Raw genomic sequence first — 24,284 nt, forward strand, 5'->3', positions numbered from 1 at the left:
TCAGCAACCAGCTGAGCAGGAAAATATGGATTTACTGAGAAAAAAGGTGTACATTTTAAAAGTATAAGCAACATGATGGATGATATATTTCAGAGGAAGATTACAAAAGACGAGATGAAAGTGTGTCAATATTAGAACACATCAGTTTTTCATCTTTAACTGTGACATTTTAAAAACATATATAAACAAGTGTAAAAATTCACTTTCTTCTGTCGTAAACCCTCTTCAGGTTTAAAGGTGCTCAAAACACGCGTCACTACAACCAGTGCACAAATGTGCCTTCGATTGTTTTGGGATTCACTTGTAAGCAGCTTTCTCTTTCAATTACCCACACTTCACTTCATTCATCTGAAAATAAATACAGTACCAGTCAAAAGTTAGGACACACCTACTCATTCTTTACTATTAATCTAAAATGTGAAACTGAAATATGGCAAATATGTAGTGACCAAAAAATGTTAACTCTTTCATATCGTCTAGATTCCACGTGTGCTGCTTTTCCTTCGCTATCTGTTCCAACTCACCCATTTCATTTTATTTTTTACATTTGAACAAAGATGTTTAGTTTTGTAAAGAGATTCATACATAGGCACAATTTATTGTTGTCTATAAAACTAATTTCAAGCAGTTAAGCAGAAGCCTTTCGATCAAAAGGTTTTTAAGATCATGAGAAACATTTCAGTCAAGTGTGTCCAAATCTACAACACTGACATTCTCACTTTAAAAAATCTGTTCTGTAAAAGTTTGTAATAAGCATAAGTAATATTGCAATGGTTTGGATCTGTGCATGAGAAACTGATTATCCTTATAAATAATTATGAACTTACAATGGGAGTAGTAAAACTGGCACATAAATCTGATAACATCTGCTTGACATTGTAGTAAGTTTAAAGCAAACACTGGTTCCATGTCAAAGTTGCCCTCTCCACACAGTCAAACATACAACAAACAGTTGGCATTACTGATGGAACAACATTTTTCTCTATACATCTCATACAAAAATAAAAAAATGTCATTGTTCCAATCTCTTTTTCTTTTTGACTCCATATTGCACAGAGGTAGTGGCTATTAAGGTAAAAGGGAGGTGACCTAAAAATTTAAACCAAAAACTGCATCTTTTTTTTTTTTTTTAGAAAATGCATCTTTTGTTCTTGTGATGTTTTGTTGTGACCAGAAGAATTGGAAAAGAACAAAATATAATACTGCAATCACATACAAAAGTAGTCCTTCATTTTTGTACATTTTATACAGTGTTAACACTTAATCATTGATTTTCTTCATGTTTTCTTTTTTCTTCTTTTTTCTTTTTCTCAAAAAGGCAAATGGTATTTTCCATGAATGGACCGAACTGATTGCCGGTCTAAGCCAGCGGGTCCACCAGCGGCTCCTCGTCACCCCGTGACAGCAGCTCCTTCTTCTCATCTGTACTGGCCAGGGAATTGCGGCTGTTGTGCGCTCCCATGTACAGAGTAGCATACACGGGATTCGTGAAGTTGGTCGGCTACAAAAGACACAAGTTGGAAATATATGGGATTATACATATCTAGTTCAGTCATGAAACTCTAGAGGGTGCAGGCTAATAGATTCCTTTACAGTCACATTATTACTAGTCCTGCAAAATTAACGTGTTAATGAATGTGATTATTTCTTCATTTTAACGTGTTAAAAACGCAATTAATGCAGCATCCACATTTTCCGTCGTCCTTTAGCTACATTATATGATCACGCTCTTATTCATGCAAATGCTTTCAAACCATTCAAGCGTGACAAGAATGCAGTGCGGTACTGGTGCGTTGTCTGTGAATCTCATGTCTGACAGAGACGCACACGACTCGAGCACACTGAAAGCCGCTTCAGACAGCGTGTGACCGCGTTGAGTTCTCTTTTGCACTTGAACAGACAAAAACACACAAATGTATGCCAAAATGCCTGTTTTGTCAAGTATCCTCGTAAGCACAATCTTAAATGAGTTAAATAAAGTTTCAAATGAACACAAAGAGTTGTGAGAAAATAGGATGCAGATCCGCGTTGTCATCACGTCTTAAAGGTGCCCTAGATTATGTTTTTAAAAGATGTAATATAAGTCTAAGGTGTCCCCTGAATGTGTCTGTGAAGTTTCAGATCAAAATACCCCATAGATTTTTTTGTATTAATTTTTTTAACTGCCTATTTTGGGGCATCATTATAAACGTGCCGATTTTATGCTGCGGCCCCTTTAAATCCCGTGCTCTCCGCCCACAGAGCTCGCTCTTGCCTTGAACAGTGCCTTAACAAAGTTTACACAGCTAATATAACCCTCAAAATGGATCTTTACAAAGTGTTCGTCATGCATGCGGCATGCATGCGTCGGATTATGTGAGTATTGTATACTGTTATATTGGTTTACTTCTGATTTTGAATGGGTTTGATAGTGCTCCGTGGCTAACGGCTAATGCTACACTGTTGGAGAGATTTATAAAGAATGAAGTTGTGTTTATGCATTATACAGACTGCAAGTGTTTAAAAATGAAAATAGCGACGGCTCTCTTGTCTCCGTGAATACAGTAATAACCGATGGTAACTTTAACCACATTTAACAGTACATTAGCAACATGCTAACGAAACATTTAGAAAGACAGTTTACAAATTATCACTAAAAATAGCATGTTATCATGGATCATGTCAGTTATTATTGCTCCATCTGCCATTTTTCGCTGTTGTTCTTGCTTGCTTACCTAGTCTGATGATTTGGTTGTTCACATCCAGACGTTAATACTGGCTGCCCTTGTGTAATGCCTTTCATAATGTTGGAAACGTGGGCTGGCATATGCAAATATTGGGGGCGTACACCCCGACTGTTACGTAACAGTCGGTGTTATGTTGAGATTCGCCTGTTCTTCGGAGGTCTTTTAAACAAATGAGATTTATATAAAAAGGAGGAAACAATGGAGTTTGAGACTCACTGTATGTCATTTCCATGTACTGAACTCTTGTTATTTAACAATGCCAAGATAAATTCAATTTTTCATTCGAGGGCACCTTTAAGTGACAGCAGCCTAATAAACCTGCTACAGTCTGTCATTAATGTAAATCAAAGAACAAAAGAAAAAGAAAATCACTCACTACTCTTAATTGAATAACTTTTGTAGTTTTAAAGGGTTAGTTCACCCTAAAATGAAAATTCTGTCATTAATTATTCACCCTCATGTCGTTCCACACCTTTATTCAACAATATCTAGTGATGGGCGATTTCAAAACACTGCTTCATGAAGCAGTGGTGAACCACTGAAATTTCAAAACACTTTACATGATGTAACAAAGACTTGTTTACTGAAATCATGTGACTTTGGCAGTTTGACACACGAACCACTGATTCAAAACAAAAGATTCGTAAAGCTTCGAAGCTTCATGAAGCAGTGTTTTGAAACCGCCCATCACTAGATATTGTTGAATAAAGTCATTATTTTATTTTTTTGGTGCACAAAAATGATTCTCGTCGCTTCATAACATTAAGGTTGAACCACTGTAGTCACATGAACTGTTTTAAATATGTTTTTAGTATCTTTCTGGGCATTGAAAGTGTAAATTATCTTGCTGTCAATGGAGGCCTCACTGAGCCATCGGATTTTATCAAAAAAAAAACAAAAAAAAACTTAATTTGTGTTCTGAAGATGAATGAAGGTCTTACGGGTGTGGAACGGCATGAAGGTGAGTAATTAATGACAAAATTTTCATTTTTGGGTGAACTAACCCTTTAATAAAAATATATCTATGTTTTAATCTAAATTAAGCAGTGAAGACTGAAGTGTTTGAGAACTGCTTTGATTCTGTATATTTCCTTCCTGTTAGATCAAAAATATACTGTCTTTATGTTGCTTCTACATTAATTTGGAGATTAGATGTGAAATTATTACAATATAAAAACATATTAAAAACTTTAATGTTAGGTGCGATAAATCATGATTATTTACAGAAAAATTTGCAATTATTAATTAGTTGTTTTTTTTTTAAATCGATTAACAGCACTAATTATTAACACATGGCAAAAGCTGATTGGCCTGTGCTCATTCTGCAGCCAATGAAATTGCTTGCTCAAAATAGTCTGGTTCAGTGTTCCCTGTAGGCTAGTCCTCTGAACCCCTCCACCTCCCAAGCTCCACCTGCCTAGATCTGCTACAGAATTTATATATGTCTCGCAGCAGCAGCATGAGCTGCTTACATAGGAGCACGTCTATGATGCCTTAAAATGCTGTCTGACACAAAGATTGTTCCAAACCGTACTTATGCCCTCTGGACAGTGAACTTAACTCATGGGAAACACCCCCTGACAGTGATTTTGGGGTGGCCAAAAAAAAAAACTGTAATACTGTCAAATATTATTACAATTTAACAGAAACGTTTTCTATGTGAATATATAGTAAAGTGTATTTTATTCCTGTGATCAAAGCTGTATTTTCAGCATCATTGCTCCCATCTTCAGAATGATCCTTCAGAAATCATTCTATGCTGATTTGCAGCTCAAGAAACATTTCTGATTATCAGTTAAGACTGATTTCATATTTAAATTGGAAAACAATACAATAATACTTAGTAAGTCTAGGACTAATGGAGTAGTGCAATAAAATATTGCCCTGTCTTACTTTGTCGGGATCCAGTGTGAAGTCAGCGTCTAGCAGTTCTCCAACGTCGTCATCTTGCTCTCCTTCATATATTTTATAGGCTGGGTTCCCGATCTCAACATTCATAGCGCCATTTGTCATTCTCTGATGTTGAAAGCCTTTGGCTCTGCAGATATACAACATACAGTTGAAGTCACAGGAAATGAGGCTGTGAGGTCAGTATTACACTGTACAAAGCAGCACAGGCAGAGATATGGCCACAACACAGAGGGATGCCACTAACAGTCACTGGAACAACCTACAACACCATCATAAACCCAGCGCTTACCAACATTAACTGTTTATCTGGACAATTTTTATCCTTTTTGCTTGTAATCAAAAGTATAATGTACCTATAAAAAAAGTGTTGGGCTGTACGACCATTGGACAGCTGGTAGAGATTTTGCTCTATACCTTTTATACAGCAGTAAATAAATTTGCATTTATTTCAATTTAAACTATAGAGAGACTCTACAGTAGGGGTCAAACGACGGAAGAATGTTTGTAACCAAGCAGATCTCGCCCCCCCATTGACTACCATAGTAGGACAAAATATACTATGGTAGTCAATCTGCTTGGTTACAAACATTCTTCCAAATATCTCCCTTTGTGTTCAGCAGAACAAAGAAATGTATACAGGTTTGGAACAACTTGAAGATGAGTAAATGATGACAGAATTTTCATTTTTGGGTGAACTATCCCTTTAAGGACATCGAATGCCTCATTATCTTGATAAACACTGGGTTTTGAATATGGCACATGTTCAACAGATCTGTTTCAACTAATGCAGTCCTGCTGAGAACCAATCTTAGAGAAACATAATGTATTACAGTGGGACGGGTATGACTCAAAACATTATTATGAAAACAATACGATTGGTTCTCATAGTCTAACACGACTAGATCTATTTCTTTATTTTCAGTAACAGATTACCACCTTCTTCTCTGAACAAGGGACAAACCACTTGTAAGGTTTAGTCAGGTGGTTTGACAGAGGTATGACAGAAAGAGATCGGGTGAGACCATGAAGACAACAAGAACACCACAATTCTCCAAACCAGCAAGAAAGATGGACAGAAAGGCAGAGAGACAAAATAAAGACATAATGGACAAAGACCGTTACCGCGGTCGTTTGGAGTGGGATTTGCCAAGCCTACAGAAAAGAGCAGATGCGGTTTACCAAGAAAGAAGGAGAGAAAAGAGGTGTTTTTGGGATGGGAAGTTTCTTATATTTCAAATTCTCAACAGTACAACACTTTAGAGAGGTGAAAATCATTTGAAAAAGCAGTTCACTGTAATATACTCACCCTCTCATTCGTTTTCTGTACCATAATACTGCTCCTCCAATCAGCAACACCAGCAGTATCAGCAAAATCAATGGAATAACTATTGAAGCTGTTCCTAAAAGAAATACACATTATCATTACTATTAAGCATTACTGAGATTTGGGGGAATGTTTAACAAAACTCTTACCAGTATTGCCCTCTATTGGCCTAACATATTTCTACTGGCTGTCGAATTAAAAATGGACTTACGGCCACTGGATTCAGCATTTCCAGTGGAGGCAGGATTATCACAGCGATGACCCTCCCATCCAAGAGGACACCTACATGAGGCAGAGAAATTTAACATTTACATTCATATATAGTCAGAGGCTATATGCACTAAGTGAAAATAGCAGTATTTTCTTTGTACTAAGTGTATATACTTGTTAAATGCAATTTATACTTGTGTCAAATACTAATTGCACCTCAGTTTATTGTAGTAAATTATAAAACAGTATGCAATAATAACATCATATTCAGTGTGTATTATATTTATTAAAATAATAAATGGACGCCATTTTGTTGGGACATTCTCTACACTTACCCCTAGCCCTACCCATTAAACACTTTATTCCCACTATTTAACATACATTGTGCACTTTATTTCCTCTTTTCAAATATTTTCTTAATTTTTATTTAAAATAAATGCCTCTCTCTATATATATATATATATAATACTAAAATGACACTGCTTACTTGCACTGCGGGAGGTTTGTGGTGCTAAGAGAGCACTGGCCATTAGCACAGTATCCTTCACACGTGTAACAGCTTGGCTGGATTCTGCCACTGGTACACCTACAACACATAAAATAGACACACCATATAGCTTCACTTAAGTACTGTAATATTCAGTAAACAAAAAAATAGAGAAACCTAGAAAAAACATGATGAACATGAACGTTTCATCAAGATAAGTTATTACAAAAAGTGTTATTACAGTCAACATGAAATTACATTCACAAATCATTTTACAACAATAACTGAACTTTCAAGGGAGGTTGATTTTAACCAATGGGAAATGTCTCAATATGACATGGGAGGGAAGGGGATGCATTGTTATATGTTGGAGGGGAGGCATTGAAAAGTAAGAGGGTGATGTCAGTTCCTGTTGTTCCAGTGGTAACTCGCTTTTCTGAGCATTAAATCTATCCAGTGATTTCAACAATGGACACTGAACAGGAAAGCCTTGTGAGCGAACAGATGTAGGACGCTCTTTTGGGTCTGTTCATTGTATTATATAGTGTATGGGTGTGTATAGGGTATGTACTGTATTGTATAGTGTATGGCCAATAGCCTACACTGGCCAATAGAGTGTTGCAGGGATGACGTATTTTTGGAGGCCAAAACCTGAAAATGAGTTTCATTTGAGCACATCCGGTTCCATCGTCCTGAAGTCAATTGTTTTTTTGAATGGGTTTTTGTTTTATATGCGTGAAATAAGGTCTCTGGTGAACACAAACTCAAGCTATTTTCACGTTTTATTCTATAACATAAAATACATCTGTAAAACTTTTATTTATCTTGAAAAAGGCGGTTGCTAACAAGTGTCTAAATGGGTCTACTGAGGTTGTCGGAGACATTAAACATCATCGGACGAACAGGTAAACTCATACTCACTAGTTGTTTTCACAGCCTCGTTGTGTTTATAATCGTAATCTTGCAAACTCTTCTAACTCAAACTTTCAGGGAAAATGTTTTTTAAATAAAGACTGAAAGAGTGTCAGAAGATTAATGGTAGTGATGTTGAAGTTGCGTGACCGTGGTGTAGTTTGTTTATAGCCTACGTTTAGCTTTTTACTTCTGCCGACTGTATTTAGAATTCATAAAAGTTGTGTTCATTTGTGAAGATTATAATGATAAACAAAAGTAAGCATCATAAAATTTTGTTGGTCACAGAGCTTAATTCCTGCAGTAATCCAAAAGGCAATGGAAAAATCCAAATGGGTTTTTGTTGAGGGAACCAGTGTGATGCGAACTGACCGTTTGGCCTGTCATCACTGCAGTGATCTATAGCCATTAATGTGTGATTATAAAGGGCTTCATAAATGTCCACACACAAGGGTCAGTTTTAATGCTATGTAGCCCCAACATATGGAGGTTCTAGTTGTATATGTGTCCTAAAGTATGAGATTGTGTACCTGCATGTAACGTCTCCATGAGGCTGGTAGATGTTGGTGGGAATACACTTGCCATCACGGCAATAGTGGCATTTGTCCACTTCACAGTTGTTTCCGATGAAGCGTGGAGGGCAGCGACATTGTCTCGACCCATCGCTGGACTGCATGCATGTCCCTCCATGATCACAGAATCCATCACACGTCCCTGGTTAAAGGGTAGAGAAGACCGTTTAATATCCCACTTTAACTCTATTAATCTCTTCATCATGACTTGAAGATCTCCTTCAGACCTTGCTAATGCATCGATCCCACAGTAAATTCACCTGTTAATTATCTAATGTGCAGTAAGTCAGTAACACTTTATTCCATGCAAACAGCGCTTGACATTAAAGGATTAGTTCACTGTCAAATTAAAATTTCCTGATAATTAACTCACCCCCATGTCATCCAAGATGTTTATGTCTTTCTTTCTTCAGTCGAAAAGAAATTAAGGTTTTTGATGAAAACATTCCAGGATTTTTCTCCATATAGTAGACTTCAGTGGAGCCCAAACGGTTGATGGTCAAATTTACAGTTTACAACGATCCCAGACGAGAAATAGGGGTCTTATCTAGAGAAACAATCACTCATTTTCTAAAAAAAAAAAAATAAAAAAATATATACGTTTTAACCATAAATTGTCATATACAATATGCAAGTGCAAGTATATAACAATTAGTTCAAACTTTGACCTGTGGAGGGCAGTAATACACTTAGCAGTGTCTACACTGCTGGAATTCTAATAGAGAAGAAGAAGAGAGCTAGTTCAAGATGAGCATTTATGGTTAAAACATATACATTTTTAATTTTTTTTTTAGAAAATGAGCGATGGTTTCTCTAGATGATTTTGACCTTCAACCGTTTGGGCTCCATTGAAGTCCACTATAAGGAGAACAATCCTGGAATCTTTTCATCAAAAACCTTCATTTCTTTTCGACTGAAGAAAGAAAGTCATGAATATCTTGGATGACATGGGGGTGAGTAAATTATCAGGAAATTTTCATTTGAAAGTGAACTAATCCTTTAACACCGCCGACCCGCCAAATGCGGGTATGTTTCAGCAGTGGCGTGTAATGCAGTCACTCCTACTAGCCACTTTGGCGGGTTGAACTTATATGACACACACATTTTTCTATTGAGGTCTTTTAAAAAGGAATCTGAAATAATAAACTAAACCTTTTTTCACTATAAAGAAGGTTTTGTGGAGTGGAACGTTTCCATGGATGTTAAAGGTTCTTCATGAAACCATCAATGCCAATAAAGAACCTTTAGTTTTAAGAGTGTACAGAAAATTCCTTCATATTGACAGTACATTGGGCCCATTTTTTACAGACTCTTTTTTTGTGTGTGTGTGTATGTGCAGCTTTAAAATAAATCATCTGTCCAATGGAAATGTTTGGAAGAGCCTAAACAAAAATAGTCTTCAAAAACATCTAGTTTGCCATATACAGTGACAGATTTAGATGAAAGCACCTGCTAAAAGAATTAATACAGATCATGTCAAACATGGCAAAATTCATTTAATACAGCTACTTGACTAAAATAACAATGAACAAGATGCATTTGAGATTAAAACCAGATGTGAAGGGCTTGATCACTTGTGATCAGTTCACCTGAGAAGGATGCTTATACCAGGTGTACGGAGGGCCTTGAGGCAGTATAACATAAGACATATGTGTTGAACATCTCGAGTTCTCATGAAAACTCATTTTATCTCCACGTCCAGTCGGTGTGGCTGTAGTACTTACGATATTGGCACTGGTCTCCGAGGAAGTCTGCCACGCAGCTGCAGGTTGGCTGGTTTCCACGGTTAACTGTGCAGTTTCCTCCGTTCTTACAGTAGTTCTCACATGTGCGCTGGTTACAGTTGGGTCCTGTGAAGCCTGCCAGACAACGGCAAGTCGGAGCTCCTGAAAACATGACAGACAAGTTATTTTAGTTTTAAAAATATTAAAATAATATAATATACCTCCAGGAAGTCACTAATGTGTTGTCTCTACAGAAAGCGGTCTACTGTATGATCACACGTGAGAGTGTGTGCCCCATTTATGCTGTTTTAAAGGTTCCTAATTTTGTTTTGGCATATCCTAAAAAAGTTTACATGCATCCAAGGTCAAATGCACTTTAATTTTCTTATAATATCCATTTCAGCATCAGCTCTTTTCTCTCAGTGTCTGAAACGGTTCGATCAAAGATTCCGTCTCTCTAAACCCCTCCTTTCTGAGAGCTGCTCTGCTCTGATTGGTCAGATGGCCCAGTCTGTTGTGATTGGTTGACCACTTACAGCGTGTGTCGGAAACCAAACACTCATTATCATATCTGAATGTGTGTGTTTTTGTGGTCTTGTACCTGTGGGCGATGCGGTGCAGGTTCCTCCGTTCTGGCAGTAGTCTCTGCACTGGTTTAGCTCACATCTCTCTCCTCCATAGTTGGGCTGACAGCGGCATTTGGGTTGTTTTCTGGCATTCAGGACACAAGTACCACCATTAAGACACAGCAGACTGCAAGTGCCACTCGGAGCTGAGGGATGATAAAGAAACAGATAAAAAGTATTAACTCTTTTTATAAATATTCAAGTCAACAACCCATTTTATTTCCTTATTGTGACATTTTTGAGTAAAACCAGAATAAAAGAAGACCTGAATAAAATGTACAATTGGACTAAATTTTTAGCCATAAATAATTCTTTAGTATTAACCTGCAGTACAGTATAGGGAGGCAGTTTTTTTTGGTAACTGGAGCAGCTGAATTCCTTCTGGAGATCTTACAATAGAGCAAACTCTTGCAACACACATAGCAGGCAAACAACTAGTCCTCATCCTTAACCATCACCGTCTTGTCACTCACTTTCGTTTCTCTAAACACTTCTTTTGCAGTTTTCTGTCATTTTCCTTTCATGTTCTGCACTGCCTGGACTGCAATGCCCTTTTTGCTGGTATTCCAGCCAATACAAGTAAGACTATGCAGATGGGCCAGAAAGTGTCTTCAATCTATATTATTCAATCTATAATCTATATATGTGACCCTGGACCACAAAACCAGTCATAAGGGTCTTTTTTTTGTTTTTTTTTTATTTAGATGTATGCAGGATAGGACACTATTTGGCTGAAATACAACTATTTGAAAATCTGGAATCTGAGGCAATGCATATCCACTCACAAAAATACATTTTTGATATACTTACGGTAGGAAATTTACTTAATATCCTAATGATTTTTGGCATTAAAAAATATTGATAATTTTGACCAAAACAATGTATTGTTGGCTATTGCTACAAATATACCCCTGCGACTTATGACTGGTTTTGTGGTCCAGGGCCACACATTTGTGGAAAAGATGTGCATGGCATGTATGGGAAATATGACTATTTTGCAGTTTTGTTTTATTTCCAAATGGATTAGACTAGTGCCGCTCTGGACCTTATGTGTCCTCACTTCTACTGTTACAGCATTATCAATACTGACACTGAGAACGAAAATTGAACTGAATTGAGATGAATGTTGACACCTTTGTCTTCTGTTGAGCTGCTTTATAGCTGAATCGACTTTGTTTCATAATTGATGAATTTTGCAACAAAAATGTTATTGAACTGAACCAAATGAACATTGAATTGATATTGATTGATATGACTGTTTAGCATATTGTGCCAGTCATAGAGCACCATAGCCTCACATTGACTATGACATTAGATATCAGTTTCCATTCAAAGAGTACCAAATGAAACTGCTGCATCCTTTCTCTGTTTTAAGCATTTTGCAAGGCCACAGCTGTACTGTATACTCACAGACAGGGGACAGTGTCGGGGTCGGCACCTCCACACAGGTACCATTGTCCAGTATTCTGCCATTGGGACACATGCAGACTGGGCCGCTGGGGCTGAGCAGACACAACCACTCACATTTCTTCCTGTCACATGGGTTGGTCACTAAAACAGCAATGTGAACGATACATTTATTTGGAATGATTCAGCTGACCTTAAATACATATATCCATCAAATCATGTTATCTAAATTTCTCCCATCCATCAATCAAGGAACAAATTCACACAAAATAAAGTGTGAGTCTGGTAACATCCGTTGTTTGACAGATTTCAGCCCACACTTACTCTCTGGCTGTTTGTACGGGTGGTACAGGACCAGATCTGTAGCGTGGTTCATTCCTGTGGTCAGATGCTCAACTGAACTCTTGCCAAACTTGTTGACACGGAAGACAAAATTGTTGTGGTAGGTCACACCATATATGAAATCCTCAAAGATGTCGATGCTGAAAGGGTGGTGCAAATCTGTGTGTGCAGAGAGAGAAAAACACTTAATGTCGTTATTTTGTAGCTCAAGTTTTAGAAAAGCACATTCAAACTTTAGTGATGCATTAAGTGATGCATCAGCAAATACTTTTTTCCCAGCCCTATTATCCAGCTACATCATTTTATTCTGGCATATGAATGTACATACAGTGGGTACGGAAAGTATTCAGACCCCCTTAAATTTTTCACTCTTTGTTATATTGCAGCCATTTGCTAAAATCATTTAAGTTCATTTTTTTTCCTCATTAATGTACACACAGCACCCCATATTGACAGAAAAACACAGAATTGTTGACAGTTTTGCAGATTTATTAAAAAAGAAAAACTGAAATATCACATGGTCCTAAGTATTCAGACCCTTTGCTGTGACACTCATATATTTAACTCAGGTGCTGTCCATTTCTTCTGATCATCCTTGAGATGGTTCTACACCTTCATTTGAGTCCAGCTGTGTTTGATTATACTGCTTGGACTTGATTAGGAAAGCCACACACCTGTCTATGTAAGACCTTACAGCTCACAGTGCATGTCAGAGCAAATGAGAATCATGAGGTCAAAGGAACTGCCTGAAGAGCTCAGAGACAGAATTGTGGCAAGGCACAGATCTGGCCAAGGTTACAAAAAAATTCTGCTGCACTTAAGGTTCCTAAGAGCACAGTGGCCTCCATAATCCTTAAATGGAAGACGTTTGGGACGACCAGAACCCTTCCTAGAGCTGGCCGTCCGGCCAAACTGAGCTATCGGGGGAGAAGAGCCTTGGTGAGAGAGGTAAAGAAGAACCCAAAGATCACTGTGGCTAAGCTCCAGAGATGAAGGCGGGAGATGGGAGAAAGTTGTAGAAAGTCAACCATCACTGAAGCCCTCCACCAGTCGGGGCTTTATGGCAGAGTGGCCCGACGGAAGCCTCTCCTCAGTGCAAGACACATGAAAGCCCGCCTGAAGGACTCCAAGATGGTGAGAAATAAGATTCTCTGGTCTGATGAGACCAAGATAGAACTTTTTGGCCTTAATTCTAAGCGGTATGTGTGGAGAAAACCAGGCACTGCTCATCACTTGTCCAATACAGTCCCAACAGTGAAGCATGGTGGTGGCAGCATCATGCTGTGGGGGTGTTTTTCAGCTGCAGGGACAGGACGACTGGTTGCAATCGAGGGAAAGATGAATGCGGCCAAGTACAGGGATATCCTGGTCGAAAACCTTCTCCAGAGTGCTCAGGACCTCAGACTGGGCCGAAGGTTTACCTTCCAACAAGACAATGAGCTAAAATAACGAAGGAGTGGCTTCACAACAACTCCGTGACTGTTCTTGAATGGCCGAGCCAGAGCCCTGACTTAAACCCAATTAAGCATCTCTGACCTAAAAATGGCTGTCCACCAACGTTTACCATCCAACCTGACAAAACTGGAGAGGATCAGCAAGGAGGAATGGCAGAGGATCCCCAAATCCAGGTGTGAAAAACTTGTTGCTTCTTTCCCAAAAAGACTCATGGCTGTATTAGATCAAAAGGGTGCTTCTACTAAATACTGAGCAAAGGGTCTGAATACTTAAGACCATGTGATATTTCAGTTTTTCTTTTTTAATAAATCTGCAAAAATGTCAACAATTCTGTGTTTTTCTGTCAATATGGGGTGCTGTGTGTACATTAATGAGGAAAAAAAAATGAACTTAAATGATTTTAGCAAATGGCTGCAATATAACAAAGAGTGAAAAATTTAAGGGGGTCTGAATACTTTCCGTACCCACTGTATATGTTACAGGGATGTGACATGAGCTGTTGAAGCGAATGACTCAACTGTTTTTAAGGCTGGTGACAGCTATGACCGGATCTGTGCCATTCAGTCTGACGCTCCCAATAACCGAGAGTTTAGCATCAGCCCAGTACAGACGCTCATTGAAGTAATCCACAGCTAGACCTGACAAACAAACACAACAGAAGTCATGTGTTCGGCTGTTACAGGTGCTTAAATCAGTGTGTGTGGTGTTTGATTCACATGATGTCTGACCTGTGGGCCACTGGATGTTTTCATGCACCAGCGTCTCTCTCATGGTCCCGTCCATAGCAGCTGTCTCAATCTTAGGGTGGTTTCCCCAGTCGGCCCAGTACATGGTGCTTCGAGAAACAATTGTTAACATAGTTTTAATGCAAAGCCAAACACGTATTGTGTGTTAACCCTAATTATGAACAGTATAATTAGCCAATACCACTAAAGGATGTGTTTAAGACACTAGTCTGTCTCTTCTCACCCTCTCTGTGGGTCCACCACGATGGCGTAGGGCTCGTCAATCATGCCCGAGATGAGGGTCTTACGATTGCGTCCGTTCATCTGTGCCACCTCAATGACATCCCGACCAGAGTCTGTCCAGTAGATGTTGTTGGCCACCCAGTCCACAGCAATCCCACGGGGCATCTTCAGACCAGGGATCTACAGCAAACCAAAGATGCACATCAAATCTTACTTCATTTATTCTGTGTGTATTACACTCTTAGTTTACTCTGCACTGTTATGCAATTATGTTTTTGTTTTTTTTTTCATTTGAAATATTGCTATTATGTTAATACTTTACAGTCATCATACAGTAATAACTATAAATTATGCATAATTACATGCAACTAACCCTAAACCAAACCCTTATCCTAACCATATAGTAAGTACACGCAGTTACTTAATATTACTCAGTACTTAAATGTATAATTACAGTATATCAAAGACACCTTAAAATTACTTTAATTGTTAATATTACTTTATTGCTCCATTTATTTTATTTTATTGTAATACTCATCATTTGTTATTTTATTCTATCTACAGATATGATTTTTTTATTGTCAAGGCCAATAAAGGGTCAAATTACTGTAAAAAATGTCAAAATGACAAAAGATTATGACCCCCCCCCAAAAACAAAAAAAAGGGTATTGTTTTATTGTTTTATTATTATTATTATTTTTTTTAATTATATTTGTTTTTTAAAAAATATATAATTTCAGTTATTTTAGTATATCAAGTTAAACTAAATGAAAATGAAAAATTTTGCCATTATATATATTTTTTATATATATTTTATTTTTATTCCAATTATCAAAGGTTTTTTTTTTTTTTTTATGGTTTTATAAATGTTTCAGGAGTTAGTTTACTAAAATAACCCTGATATTAAGACAGTCTGTGTGATGAACCCCATGCATCAGTACTGACACTATACTGAGGCTGGACATGGACTCTGAGGTACTGTCATGTCACGGTGAAGCACTGACCTCTAGATCAGTGACTCTGGAGTCCGTCTGCCTGCGGTTGCGGTTCGAGTTTGGCGAAGCGGGTCCAGCAGACGGCTGCTCGAAAGATGAGATCCTGCCCGTGTGCCAGTTGGTCCAAAAGATCCGTTTGGATTTGATGTGCAGGTCCATGGCGTCGATGCGTACGTTGGCATCTCCTTGGAAGGCCTGTTCATATATCCAATTTTGCATTCCAGGATACAAACTCCGAATTTCATTATCATCTGCCACGTACAGAGCTTGTTTGTCACTGCCTAGAACGACAGATAGGGGGCGTCACAGCACAATTACAGACACCGAAATGAAATAACACATTTGATTTGACATGAGCAGATTAAATTTCTCGTTGACCGTTTGTAAAACAATTCTTTCATTAAATGTTGCATCAACACAAACTATTACACAGAAAATTGTTCTGCTCTTATATCATATTTGAGAGACACTGAACAGGCTGTACTTTCTCACAGCATTGTTTGTGTTCATGGAAAACTCAATTATGTTTCCAGAAAATGTACCAACAGGAGACAGATCCAATGTCAACTTGAGCACTTGATGAATACTGTAGTATATTTATTTACACAGACGCAAAATGTAAACTATATTATCACACAGCTCTGTATAGAGGTACAAACCCGATTCCAAAAAAGTTGGGACACTGTACAAATTGTGAATAAAAAAGGAATGCAATAATTTACAAATCTCATAAACTTATATTTTATTCACAATAGAATATAGATAACATATCAAATGTTGAAAGTGAGACATTTTGAAATGTCATGCCAAATATTGGCTCATTTTGGATTTCATGAGAGCTACACATTCCAAAAAAAGTTGGGACAAGTAGCAATAAGAAGCCGTAAAAGTTAAATGTACATATAAGGAACAGCTGGAGGACCAATTTGCAACTTATTAGGTCAATTGGCAACATGATTGGGTATAAAAAGAGCCTCTCAGAGTGGCAGTGTCTCTCAGAAGTCAAGATGGGCAGAGGATCACCAATTCCCCCAAAAAAATAGTGGAGCAATATCAGAAAGGAGTTTCTCAGAGAAAAATTGCAAAGAGTTTGAAGTTATCATCATCTACAGTGCATAATATCATCCAAAGATTTAGAGAATCTGGAACAATCTCTGTGCGTAAGGGTCAAGGCTGGAAAACCATACTGGATGCCCGTGATCTTCGGGCCCTTAGACGGCACTGCATCACATACATGAATGCTACTGTAATGGAAATCACAACATGGGCTCAGGAATACTTCCAGAAAACATTATCGGTGAACACAATCCACCGTGCCATTCGCCGTTGCCGGCTAAAACTCTATAGGTCAAAAAAGAAGCCATATCTAAACATGATCCAGAAGCGCAGGCGTTTTCTCTGGGCCAAGGCTTATTTAAAATGGACTGTGGCAAAGTGGAAAACTGTTGTCAGACGAATCAAAATTTGAAGTTCTTTTTGGAAAACTGGGACGCCATGTCATCCGGACTAAAGAGGACAAGGACAACCCAAGTTGTTATCAGCGCTCAGTTCAGAAGCCTGCATCTCTGATGGTATGGGGTTGCATGAGTGCGTGTGGCATGGGCAGCTTACACATCTGGAAAGGCACCATCAATGCTGAAAGGTATATCCAAGTTCTAGAACAACATATGCTCCCATCCAGACGTTGTCTCTTTCAGGGAAGACCTTACATTTTCCAACATGACAATGCCAGACCACATACTGCATCAATTACAACATCATGGCTGCGTAGAAGAAGGATCCGGGTACTGAAATGGCCAGCCTGCAGTCCAGATCTTTCACCCATAGAAAACATTTGGTGCATCATAAAGAGGAAGATGTGACAAAGAAGACCTAAGACAGTTGAGCAACTAGAAGCCTGTATTAGACAAGAATGGGACAACATTCCTATTCCTCAAATTGAGCAACTTGTCTCCTCAGTCCCCAGACGTTTGCAGACTGTTATAAAAAGAAGAGGGGATGCCACACAGTGGTAAACATGGCCTTGTCCCAACTTTTCTGAGATGTGTTGATGCCATGAAATTTAAAATCAACTTATTTTTCCCTTAAAATGATACATTTTCTCAGTTTAAACATTTGATATGTCATCTATGTTGTATTCTGAATAAAATATTGAAATTTGAAACTTCCACATCATTGCATTCTGTTTTTATTCACAATTTGGACAGTGTCCCAACTTTTTTGGAATCGGGTTTGTATATATATATATCGTTATCCACATACATACAGGCGATATATACTAGGTTGAATATTTATATCATCACAAAATGTAAACTATATTATTGACTAGCGCTGTATTTAAAGTTGGATATTCAGTACATCCGATTTCACCCACATACACACAGTACAGTACACTCACATGAAGAAATACATACTATATAGCAAATCGTTGCTGAGTGATTGATTAAATCGTCACAAAAGGCTAACTATATTATCACACAGCTCTATATATACCCAACTTCATCTGCATACATTGTACTCACGTAAAGCAGTATATACTTAAAACAGAACTGCTTGAATGTTTATATTGTTGCAGAATGTAAACTATATCAACCAGCTCTAAATGCTACTGTAAGGCTTGAAAATATTTCTGAAACTGCTTGAAACAATGTGTATTGTGAAAAGCGCTATACAAATATATTTGATGGTAGTATTATTTGAAACGTACTGTCAGCCTTGCAGGTGTCGTTCACTCTGATGAAGTTCTTGGAGCAGCTGCATTTGTGGGAGCCTTTCGTGTTGTTACAGATGTGAGAGCAGATCCCGAACCGCTTGCACTCGTTCACATCTGTTGAGAGAGAGGGTGTCATTTTAAAAGAACGCCAATAATGACAACATGGACTCCATAAAAACATTAGATCAATAAAGTGAATTTCACATTTGACTCCACTGAATGATGATATGATGCATTCATTCTGGTTTGATGCTGCTGGATTGGTTTGGTGTTGCAGGTGCAGCCTTGTAACTAAAGGATTAGTTCAATTTAGAATGAAAATTTCCTGATAATTTACTCATCCCCATGTCATCCAAGATCTTCATGTCTTTCTTTCTTCAGTCAAAAAGAAATGAAGGTTTCTGAGGAAAACATTCCAGGATTTTTCTCCATATAGTGCACTTCACTGGGGTTCAACGGGTTGAAGGTCCAAATGTCAGTTTCAGTGCAGCTTCAAAGAGCTCTACACGATCCCAGACGAGGAATAAGAGTCTTATCTAGAGAAATGTCAAGAGCGTGACCTTTCCAACACGATTACGTAATGCGTGGTGCATCGTAGAGCAGCTGCAAGACGAGCATTTGTGGTTAAAAAGTATAGAAATTTTTACGTTTTTTTAGAAAATGGCCAATGGTTTCTCTAGATAAGACTCTTATTCCTCGTCTGGGATCATGTAGAGCTCTTTGAAGCTGCACTGAAACTGACATTTGGACCTTCAACCTGTTGAACCCCAGTGAAGTCCACTATATGGAGAAAATCCTGGAATGTTTTCCTCAAAAACCTCAAAAAGAGTGTGTTTTTTACCCATGGGTGTCATGATCATGAGTTGGAGTGCCAAGTTTAGCCACCAGAGGGCACTCCAACTAGGACTTTTGTCACCTGTCTACTACATTACCCATAAGACACTTCCCTGGACTCATTATCTCATTGTCATTGCACCCAGCTGTTTTGTGTTTCATCATTAGTGTCTGTCTATTTATACTCAGTTGTTTCTGTCCTTGGTTGTGGTTTATTGTATTGTTACGTGCACCGTTTGTTTCTCTGGCTTTTGTTTTGTGGACTGTGGATTATCTGGATTTTGACCCCTTGCCTGCCTTTGGAATTACGTTTCTGGATTCCCCAATAAATGCTAATGCTGCAACTGGATCTCTACATCTTGTTCTTGTGTGTCCGTGACAATGGGTACATCAAGGTTTAACAAATAAAAAAATCTGTGGTTTAATTCACCCACAGCAACACGTCCTCTGTGTTTGTGTGTGTTATACCCGTACCTGTGCAGGTTTGCAGGTGTGTTTTCTGGAAGCCGTGTCTGCAGGAGCAGAACGAGTCGGTTCCGTTCACCACACAATGACCTTCATCTCCACACATACTGCGGTTGTGACGGCATTCATTCAGGCCTGAATCTGTTCAGAGACACACAGCAACACAAATACACACTCAGGGTACCTTAATAAGGAAAAAAAAAAAAAAAAAAAAAAATAAATAAAAACCGACATGCACCAGTGGTGTAAAGTATTTGAGTAAATGTAATTAGTTACTGTACTTAAGTATGTTTTTGGCTATTAACTTTTACTCTCTACTTGACTACATTTTTGAACAAGTAAATGTACTTTTTACTCCAATACATTTGTGATGAGTAATGCAGCCAATCACACATTACATTTTGCATGACACCCAACTTATTCTGCAGCAGTTTGTTTCTGATATAAAGAAGCAATATCGCCATCCTAAGGGTATTGAAGGCACTACATCTTGTGTGCTTTGACTTTACTCACCCAAACTTGTCAACAAGGTTACTTTACATGAATGTGAGTGCATTGCAATGTGAGTGCAATGTGAGCAGGTAGTTGCTCAGTCACAGGTGTTTGATTTAGGAGATGAGGAAATGACTGCAGCCGGTGATGAAACCAGCACGTCCAGTACAAGTAGGCTTCGACTATTTCATTTTACTTAACATTTTATATATCCGTTATATTGAAACCATTTGGAAGGGTATTGCTTTATTATATGATTATATATGATTTATTGCAACATTGAGGTGTTCAGTTTTATTTTGATTTTAGAAAATAAACTTGATTTCTCATGTGACAAATCAATTGCTTTCTTATTTTCACTGGCATGTCTCTCAGGACTATTGCATCTCTGAGCCTACATTCAGCATGAGTAAAATACTAAAGTACTATTAAAATCAGAAACTCTAAGACTTTTACTCAAGTCATATTAGAATTGGTGATTTGTAACTTGTAATGGAGTCATTTTTGCCGTAAGGTATCTGTACTTTTACTCAAGTATGATTTTCAGGTACTCTTTACACCTCTGACACGCACACAAACAAATAAACTCACCTTTCTTGTTGCAGTTGATCTCATCAGAGCCATAGTCCTCACAGTCATTGAAGAAATTGCAGCGTAGGTTAATACTGATACACTTCCCGCTACTGCATGTAAACTCGCCCTTTCCACAGACCGCAGGGGCAGGAGTTTCTGACAGGAAACAGAGAGACAATTCACTTCAATAGAGATATACTAGCATCATCAATGGCTTCTTCTCAGGAAACTGGCATCATTTGTGTCCTCATGATGGCCTACTGGCATACAGTTGTAAGAAAAAGTATGTGAACCACTTGCAGAATCTCTGAAAATGTGAAATATTTTAACAAAATAAGAGAGATCATACAAAATGCATGTTATTTTTTGTTTAGTACTCTCCTGAGTAAGATATTCTACATAAAAGATGTTTACATATACTCTACAAGAAAAAAAAAAAAAGCTGAATTTATTCAAATGGCCCCATTCAAAAGTATGTGAACCATTGATTCTTAATACTGTGTGTGGTTACCTGGATGATCTGAGACTGTTTTTATGTTTTGTGATTGGTTGTTCATGAGTCTCTTGTTTGTCCTGAGCAGTTAAACTGAGCTCTGTTCTTCAGAAAAATCCTCCAGCTCCTGCAGATTCTTCAGTTTTTAAGCATTTTTTGCATATTTGAACCCTTTCCAGCAGTGACTGAATGATTTTGAGATCCATCTTTTCACACTGAGGACAACTGAGGGACTCAAACACAACTATTAAAAAAGGTTCAAACATTCACTGATGATCCAGAAGGAAACACGATGCATTAAGAGTCGGGGGTGAAAACTTTTGAACAGGATGAAGATGTCCTAAATTGTTCTTTTTTTATTGAAATATCATTGCTTTTCATTTAGTACTGCCCTCCAGAAGCTACAGAAGATACTTGCATGTTTCCTGGAAGAAAAAAATAAGTACAATTTACCTTGATATTCAAATTCAAAAGTTTTCATCCCCCGACTCTTAATGCATCACGTTTCCTTCTGGAGCATCAGTGAATGTTTGAACCTTTTTTAATAGTTGTGTTTGAATCCCTCAGTTGTCCTCAGTGTGAAAAAGATGGATCTCAAAATCCTACAGGTCACTGCTGGAAAGGGTTCAGATATGCAAAAATGCTTGAAAACTGATGAATCTGCAGGAGCTGGAGGATTTTTCTGAAGAACAGAGCTCAGTTTAACTGCTCAGAACAAACAAGAGACTCATGAACAACAATCACAAAACAAAAAAACAGTCGCAGATCATCAGGTAACCACACACAGTATTAAGAATCAATGGTTCACATACTTTTGAATGGGGCCATTTGAATAAATTCAGCTTTTTTTTTTTTTCTTGTAGACTATATGGAAACATCTTTTATGTAGAATATCTTACTCAGGAGAATACTAAACAAAAAATAACATGTATTTTGTATGATCTCTCTTATTTTGTTAAAATTTTTCACATTTTCACTGATTCTGCAAGTGGTTCACATACTTTTTCTTACAACTGTAATTAACATGATACTGATCTTACTCAAATTATTTGATAGATTTAACTCTTTCTAGAGAATAAAGCTGAAGAAAAACATTAATTTCATCACGTTATCAGTCGGTTTTGTCCCCAATAAATTGAAATGGGTTATTCTGGGTTATAAAAATTGTATCTAAATTTTACTTCTATTGACATTTAAACATCATGCTTTCATTGACATTATGCATTTTCTGAAAAAAAAAAAAAAAACCCTCACTTTCTGTTCAACCCTGTTATACCGTGACATTCCCCCCTACTGAATGTTAATAATCGTTTCTGACATCATATCTGAGGAATGACTTCATCAAGCAAGTTTCTCTTACAGACTTTTAATTTCATTGTTTGCACTTATGTTGGCCTTGTCTATCTCAATATTTCACTATTTCAACTCTGTTATAGAGTCTTTATTTTTTTACATCAGATCTTTTTAAGTGTTAATAAAAACATTTAATGCCAATCATGTGGTATGGTGAAAGACATTTTTGCATTGATCATAAATTCTGTAAGGTTCAACCCCAAAACATGTGATGTAACAAGGGTTTTATTGTGCAAAACATGCTTTAAAAGAGAAATTCCATGGGTTATTGATATTTCTTTTAGCTATAATACGCAATTTGTGAAGGCCCACCAAAACTGTGTTACTACCAGAATTTACTCAGTTATCCATTCGAATTATATGTATATGTATACTGTGACAGGGCTGAAAGGATGTAGGGTTTGTGTATGTAATGACAAATAACTATTGGGAAAACTGTAACCACATATTTAGGTGGAGGGGGTCCCTCAATGGTGGTTACGGGCCCTGGTATTTTGGGTGTGAGGTGAGAAAACAAGATTTCATGCAACCTTTTCAATGAAAAAATACACATATTATATATATATATATATATATATATATATATATACACACACACACACTGATATTTTCAGAAAGAAATGGCACAGAATGACCCTGAAACACATGAGTGGAGCTCATGATGATTATGATGTAATGGCACAGGCAAATATTGCATTAAAAAAACATGACATTTTTAAATAAATCAGCCAAGAAAACTGGCAATTACTCACGGCAGTTGAGTTCATCACTGTTGTCTCCGCAGTTGTCAACACCGTCACATTGTTTAGACACTGGCAGACACACTCGGTCATTATGGCATCTGAACTGTCTGGTGGAAGGACACTGGAATCTCTCTGAAACACACAGAATAAAAACGTGAAGCCAAATTCATATAGAATTCTGAGACTGATGCACATCAGTCAAAATTTTCCATTTTATGTTAATATGGTTTGCTTATTTCGAGTTATTTTGCTTTAAACTCAAGAGTTTTATAAGCTGTTTCACACTTATTTCAGACTAAAGGTCTGTTCACATGAAGAACAAATATATAAAGATAAATATAGTGATAACTACTGTATATATTAGATCTGTTTATTCTAAGCATTTCTATACATTTAGAATGATTTTAAAAACAATATCTTTATCGTTTTCATTATAGTTTTCGTCCTTGGTGTGAACTCCCCCATCATGAGTGGACACTCCCCCTGCTGATGATTGGCTCACTCTCTCTCCGATATAGCGATAACTACTGTATACATTAGCTCTGTTTATTCTAAGGTTTCTATACATTTAGAATGATTTTAAAACAATATCTTTATTGTTTTCATTATAGTTTTCACCCTTCATCTGAGATTTTTTGGCTTGTGTCCATCAAGTTCCAAATAAAAAGAGGAAATAATCAAACGTTGTGAAATATCTTTGATTTGTGAAGTGTTTAATTCACTGAATTATTAAAAAATAGGCATTAGTAGAGGGAGATTTAAATATATAAACCATCTCTGCTTTCATTTTCCCCCAAAAATACTTTTAATGTGATATAAAATGACAAAGCATGATGTAAGATTTCGCTCATATTATCCATCCTTATTGTACTTGCTTGTATCAGAGTTCAGGGAACTATTTCATAGGGAGTCTGAGGGGGAAAAAGTGCTAATTTAGTTGAAAAAAAAACCTGAACTAC

General features: G+C 37.4%; 1 protein-coding gene across 1 annotated transcript in view; it reads right to left on the reverse strand.

The window, feature by feature from the left end:
• Positions 1-24,284, reverse strand: part of lrp1aa (low density lipoprotein receptor-related protein 1Aa) — a 212,171-nt gene continuing 187,887 nt past the window's right edge. Inside the window, 19 exon segments of the mRNA XM_048172233.1 lie at positions 1-1,501; positions 4,620-4,764; positions 5,760-5,789; positions 5,944-6,037; positions 6,173-6,243; positions 6,659-6,757; positions 8,101-8,284; positions 9,867-10,028; positions 10,468-10,638; positions 11,903-12,043; positions 12,224-12,400; positions 14,215-14,334; positions 14,425-14,531; positions 14,666-14,844; positions 15,669-15,940; positions 18,367-18,486; positions 19,681-19,812; positions 20,755-20,892; positions 23,335-23,457. Of these exon segments, the coding sequence (XP_048028190.1) occupies positions 1,361-1,501; positions 4,620-4,764; positions 5,760-5,789; positions 5,944-6,037; positions 6,173-6,243; positions 6,659-6,757; positions 8,101-8,284; positions 9,867-10,028; positions 10,468-10,638; positions 11,903-12,043; positions 12,224-12,400; positions 14,215-14,334; positions 14,425-14,531; positions 14,666-14,844; positions 15,669-15,940; positions 18,367-18,486; positions 19,681-19,812; positions 20,755-20,892; positions 23,335-23,457 (2,606 nt within the window). The 3' untranslated portion in view covers positions 1-1,360.

The sequence above is a fragment of the Megalobrama amblycephala genome, linkage group LG21, assembly GCF_018812025.1.
Source record: "Megalobrama amblycephala isolate DHTTF-2021 linkage group LG21, ASM1881202v1, whole genome shotgun sequence".
Classification (NCBI taxonomy): Eukaryota; Metazoa; Chordata; class Actinopteri; order Cypriniformes; family Xenocyprididae; genus Megalobrama; species Megalobrama amblycephala.